General features: G+C 51.2%; 1 protein-coding gene across 1 annotated transcript in view; it reads right to left on the reverse strand.

The window, feature by feature from the left end:
• Il27 (interleukin 27) overlaps nucleotides 1-4,033 on the reverse strand; it is a 6,488-nt gene extending 2,455 nt beyond the window's left edge. The window contains exons 1-3 of the mRNA XM_050121634.1: nucleotides 3,135-4,033; nucleotides 1,337-1,497; nucleotides 1,093-1,248 (exon numbers count right to left, since the gene is read on the reverse strand). Of these exons, the coding sequence (XP_049977591.1) occupies nucleotides 1,093-1,248; nucleotides 1,337-1,497; nucleotides 3,135-3,165 (348 nt within the window). The 5' untranslated portion in view covers nucleotides 3,166-4,033. The remainder of the gene's footprint in view (nucleotides 1-1,092; nucleotides 1,249-1,336; nucleotides 1,498-3,134) is intronic.
• Nucleotides 4,034-5,848: the final 1,815 nt, after the last annotated feature.

Here is a 5,848-nt window from a genome sequence, read left to right on the forward strand (position 1 = left end):
GGCTCCAAAACCACAGAGAAACCCTGTCTCGAAAAACCAAAAAAAAAAAAAAAAAAAAAAGAAAAAAGAAAAAAAATGTATTATGTCGGCTGTGGTGGCGCACGCGGTTAATCTCACTCAGGAGGCAGAGGCCGGTAGATAGATCTCTGTGAGTTTGAGGTGAGCCTGGTTTACATACTGAGTTCTAGGATAGCCAGAGCAAATAGTGAGAACTTATCTCAAAAAACCCAAAGAACTCATTACACTGTGTTTGTTTATAGCACGTGCGTATGTGTATGTGTGCATATGCCTGTGGAGGTCACAGGACAACTTGCTGGGATTGGTTGTCTTCTGCCATGTAGGTCCCAGGGATTGAACTCAGGTCGTTAGGCTTGACAGCAAGCACCTTTATCTATTGAGCCATCTTACTGCCTCCTTGAATTTATTCTTGTGTTCCCACCATTGCTGTGAGCTCTATCCCATCCCCTCCTTAACTCAGCCCATCTCCCTCCATCCACAGTCTCATTCCACTCCTTCTGTTGCCACCCTGTCCAACCTGTCAATCACATCCTGATTCCAACATCTCTACCTCTTTCTGCCTCATTCCCACTCCTAACCCAGCTCCCTCTGCAGACTCAGATTCCTTGTTTGCCCCTTCCACCCACTTTGCCCATCCCTAGCCTAAATTTTCACCGTGATTTCTACAGCAGTCTTCTCATCTCTGACCTGACCCCACTCCCATCCCAGTCACTAGCCCACTTCTTTCCTCCACCCCCAATCCACTGCACTCCCAGCCCCACCTCCTCCCCTACCCAGAGTCAGTCTCACCATCTTCCTTTCCCATTTTCAAATTCCAGCATGCTTCATCTCCCTCCTTGTTTCTCTCTCTCTCTCTGCCTCTGTCTCCGCCTCTGTCTGTCTGTCTGTCTGTCTGTCTGTCTGTCTGTCTTTCTCTCTCTCCCTCCTTCTCTCTCCTCTCTCAAATTGAAGTCTCTGCTTCCTAAGTACTGGGGTTACAGATGTGTGCCACTATCCACTATTCTTTCAGCTTCTCTTCTACATACAGAGAGGCATATTAACCACACAAACTTGCAGATCCATGTTCACTTAAACCCTTGTCTGTGTACCAGGCTCTACTGCCAGTTTCCCCATTCCCTGCCCTTCACTCACAGAGAGGTGACGCCATGCCTGGAAGGTCAGGGAAACATTGGGGAGATGATGTCCCAGGGGCAGGAGGTCCAGGTTCACTCCTGGCAACCGAGATTCAGCCTGAAGGGTAAGTTCTGTTAGTGGGGCCCAGTGGGACTTGGGGGTGTCCCCACCCACCTCCAGACCTGACTGCATTAAGGAGACTCACAAAGCTGTGGACATAGCTCTGAACCTCAGAGAGCAGCTTCCTGGCAAGGTGCAGGCTGGCTGTGAATTCCCTGCGCAGCTCCTGCAGGCTCAGGGGGCCTGTTGGGAACCCCCAGGCACCAGCTTGCACCAGAAGCAAGGGTAGCAGCAGCAGGCTGAGCCCTGGAGAGAGGAGAAAGGGCTCAAGGTAAAAAAGAGAGCAAGATAAAGGCCTGAGAACCCCAGAGAAGAGAACAAGTCTATACAGCACCGAGTCTCTTTCCCTGGCAGCTTCAAGCTGTCCCCTTAGAACCACCATTTGGACCATAGAAGCTGCCCTGTGTCATCTCTGCACAAGTGTCACTGTTGTAAGGAGACAAAGGTGGAACCTGGACGCATACACCACCCCCACTGATTCCCTTGGTCAGTTGCCTGCATAACTGCATGCATGTAGCCTGGTCCTTAGTATTGTCTTCATTTTGCAGTGGAGACGGATCTTGAGATCGGGAAAAGCAACTAGCCGGAGCCAGACAGAGAGAGAGGAACCGGGAGGCAGGGCTGGATTCCAGATCCGTCCAAACACAGCCCAGCATGCTTTCCCCAGGGAACTCAGATGAAGTAGTCTCCTGTCCCAGAAGTGGGGACTCTGCTCTGCTAAGGATTCTTTGGACTCTCCCAGGCAGCTATGATGCTTTGAACTAACCTAGGGCTATGGAGGAGACCTGGCAAAGCCAGTGGCTCTATTCCAGGGACTCAGATGGAAGGGCCACAGTGCACTGGAGCCCTTCTGGGGTAAATCAGCAGCATGGCACTGGAAGGGACGTGGGCTGGGGTGGCACTGATGGGAGGGAGGAGGCTATCCTAGTCCTTCCTCGAGCAGGTCACTTGTTGTCTCTGTGTCCCAGGCTCCCAAGAAGGGCGCAGGACAGTGGAGTGGAAGAGGGCAGTCTTCAAAGGTTTCTCAATCGGGAGTTACACAGTTCCCCTCGAAACCCAAACCCAAACCAACCCCAAATCTGTCCCCACTCCTGCTCTTCTCCGTGCCCCTTCTCTGTCTATTCATAATCTCTAACCCACCTCTGAGTGCCCTTGGAAGAAGTTAATGGGCTTTCAGAAGTAGGCAGTGCTTGAGATCTCTGGCATTCAGGCTTCTCGGCTTGGGAACTTTCTGACTCCCTAGCATCCTGGAGACTAAAGCAAAGCAGAATTCTTCCTTGCTCTAGGATGGGGATAGAACGTGTACCCTTGGGCCCTAGTAAAGATTACACCCAGACTAACCTGTGCTAACTCATACCCTCTTTAAGTTCTGGACACGCCAAGATCCCTTTTGTAGTGAAGCCTGCTCTCATCCTCCAGCTCTCCTGATAGGATAGGTCCAGTCCTGCCACTTGTCCTCCTACAGTTCTGTTCCTAGCTCCTCGGTTACCAGCTGCAGACTGGGCAACCTCTATGCTTCAGACAGGCTGCCCACTTGGTCCCAGGCATCGCTTGCTCCAGCCCCCTCCCCATGCCGTTCCTCTGACAGTCCTCAGTCCTTAGCCCTGTCTTCATTTGTCTATAAAGTCCTACACATTACTTATCCAGTCTTTCTTACACATCCCAGCCAAACTGTCCTAACACTTGCCCAGTCTGGACAAGACTATAATCCCACTGTTCCAGCCCCTGCCCTCTTACACCAGTCTTGCTAGGTAGTCAGCTAGCCATGCCCATGAGCTAGGCCAAGGTGTTGCCCCTCAGCCCTCTGCCCCTGCCCTACCTGTCCAGCTCTCCCAGGCTCTCCGTCAAACCTCCCATCCCTCTGCCCAGTCCCAGCAACTCACGCCAGCCAAGGCCTCCGGTCACCTGGCCCATGTCAGGGCCCAGCCTCTGAGTGCAGCCATCTCCTGGGTAGAGGGGTCTTATACTGGGGGTTGCGCCCAGTTTCACTTTCTGTCCTGCTTGTACTTTCAGCTTTGTGCTCACCAAGTCTTCCCTTCTAAAATGGGGAAATGTAATTTCCCTTCCCAGAGGGGGAAGCAGGGGGGTGGCGGGAAGCTCGGGGTTTCAGCCCGTCTGAGCTCCGGACCTACTGCTGGGCTCCCAGGTCCAGCCCCTTCCTCAACTCCCCATCTCTAGTTCACTCACACAGTTCCGTGCACTGGGGGAACTCAAAAGACCCAACCTCCTCACACTTCTCTACTGCCACTAGCATCCAAGGGCCATTGCCACTCCATTGTCCTGTGAATGACAGATGGCCAGGTAAGGGAATTACCCACAAGAGGGGACTTGGTGGGGTTGACTCATCCATACCCTCATTCGGTTTACCAGATGGCTGAAGAGTGTGCGGGAAGTCAGAGCTCCATAGTGAGGAATGAGTCTGTGTGGGGCTGGCAGGGACTAGTTTGACGCACCGAGAGCTGGCATTCAGGTATCTGTAACCAAGTGTCAGGGTTGAAGGAGACCAATCTCGAGACCACGGTATCATAATCAGCTTTATTCAGACAATGGCTCTGTCTATGGACAGAGTCACATAGGATTAGGGCTCAGTCCACATCAAGGGTCAGAACTTGGTCTAGGGCCAAACTCAGTGCCTAGTCTGGGGCCAGTGTGTGTGCTCTCTCTGTATTTGGGGCCGGAGATATCAGTGAACCCTCTGCTTGTGGCTGGTCAGTGTTAGGCTTTGGGCTTCATGGGTGACAGAGCTGTGTAACTTCTGACGGAGGCTGTGACTCAGTGAGGTGAAAACTTAGGCTACTGATTGCTCTTTGGGCTGAAGAGGGAGGGGGAACGGATTGGGGGAGGGGGAGGGAAAGGGGAGGCGGAGGTGGGGAAGAGACTGAAATATTTAATAAATAAATAAAGAAAGAAAGAAAGAAAAAAAAAAAAAACTTAGGCTAGGCTAAGACCTCAACCAATGACCAGAACTGAGGTTCAACCTGAGGCCAGCTTGGGGTTGTATGAGGTTCAAGCCTCAGTCAGGCCCCGCAGGAAACCCAGGGTTTCAGGACCATGAGGATCATGGTCAGGGATGGAGCCTGACCACAGCATCCCTGCTAGTACAACACTGCTCTCAGCCACACCCTTGATTTCCCATCTTTTGAGAGAGCATGGGGGTTTCTTGGTCTTCCCCAAACTCCCACTTTCCTTTTGGGACTTGTGGGGTTTCCCTACAGGGTTCCTTCTGTGAGACAGAAACCAAGGGGGCTTCCCCTTTGGGTACCCTAGCTCCTCAGCACTGCCTAAGAACTGCCCACCCAAGTATGCCCGGGACACAGTACCAGGGAGATACCAAGTCCTGGAAGCTGTTGGAGAGCTGCAGCGGAGAAAATGGAAACTGGACCAGCGCATCCTGGTCCAGTCAGGTGTCTTCTGCCCCACCCCCAGGGTCAGCAGCTCCTCCACCCACTTCTGATGTGGTAGGGGGTCGGGAGCTGCAGGATGTTAAGGACAGAGATTGGTTTGGCCTTCTGCACAGCCACCCCATTCCCCACCATGGAGCACACAGTCCTTGGTCCTTCCTCAATTCTGTCCACTGCCCCTCTCATTGTCCGTCCTCTCATGAATAAACCACATCTCTGATTATTGCTTCTGGACCTCTGGCCTTCCCTCCCAGTCCCTCTGGCCTTCATCATCCTCCCTGCCCTCGCTTTATGCCAGTTCTAGCCATTGGCGTGCTGTCCCCAGTGTTGGACAAGTGGCTCCACCCGAGTCCTGGACCTATTCCCTTTGGTTTCCCTGGCGTTCTGGCTCATCCCTTCCTGACAAATCTTATCTCAAATGGATTCTTTGCAGTTGTTGTACCCTGCTCACTCCACTCCCATGCATGTTTCTGCCACACTGGCCTCCTTGTTGCTGTTAGAGCATCAAGTCCTCATGGCCTTTGCACTTCCTTCTCCTTCCTTTCCTCAGATTACACAATTCTTCTCAAAACCCAACCTAACCATCCACTTGTCTCTGCATTTTCTATCCTTTTCCTGCTTAATCATTGATATTATTAATTATCATTATTAATTTTTTATTACTTGTTTTGCAAGTTTGTGTGTCAAAGTGCACATGTGGAAGTCAGAGGAAAACTCTGGAATCAGTTATCTTTTTCCACCTTTGTTCAGGTTTTAGGGATCCATTCTAGATCCTCAGGCTTGTATGGCAGGTGCTATACCCCCTTAGCCATCTCGCTAGCCCTCCATACTTTATTTTTGAGCCTTGCCTGTCTGTCTGTCTATCTATCTATCTATCTATCTATCTATCTATCTATCTATCTATCTATCTATCATCTATCTATGTTTTGTAAGTGCTTGGGAACAGAAAGAGGCAGAGCTCTATGAAGTCGGCCTAGCCTGCAAGGACAGCCAAAGCCACATAGAGAGACCCTGTCTCAAAAAAAAAAAAATACTAAAAACTTTTGAAAAAAAAAAAAGAAAAAGACAGACTGGCCTCAAGCTTGAACTCTTCCTGCTTCAGTGTCCCAAAGCTGTGGCTTAGCCTGGAGCCAGCAGGAAATGGAAGGGATGTGGTGAGAGGTGAGAAAAGGAAACTAGGGAAGCCTGGGGCGTGG

The sequence above is a fragment of the Alexandromys fortis genome, unplaced genomic scaffold, assembly GCF_014885135.2.
Source record: "Alexandromys fortis isolate MF-2015 unplaced genomic scaffold, M_Fortis_MF-2015_v1.1 scaffold_199, whole genome shotgun sequence".
Classification (NCBI taxonomy): Eukaryota; Metazoa; Chordata; class Mammalia; order Rodentia; family Cricetidae; genus Alexandromys; species Alexandromys fortis.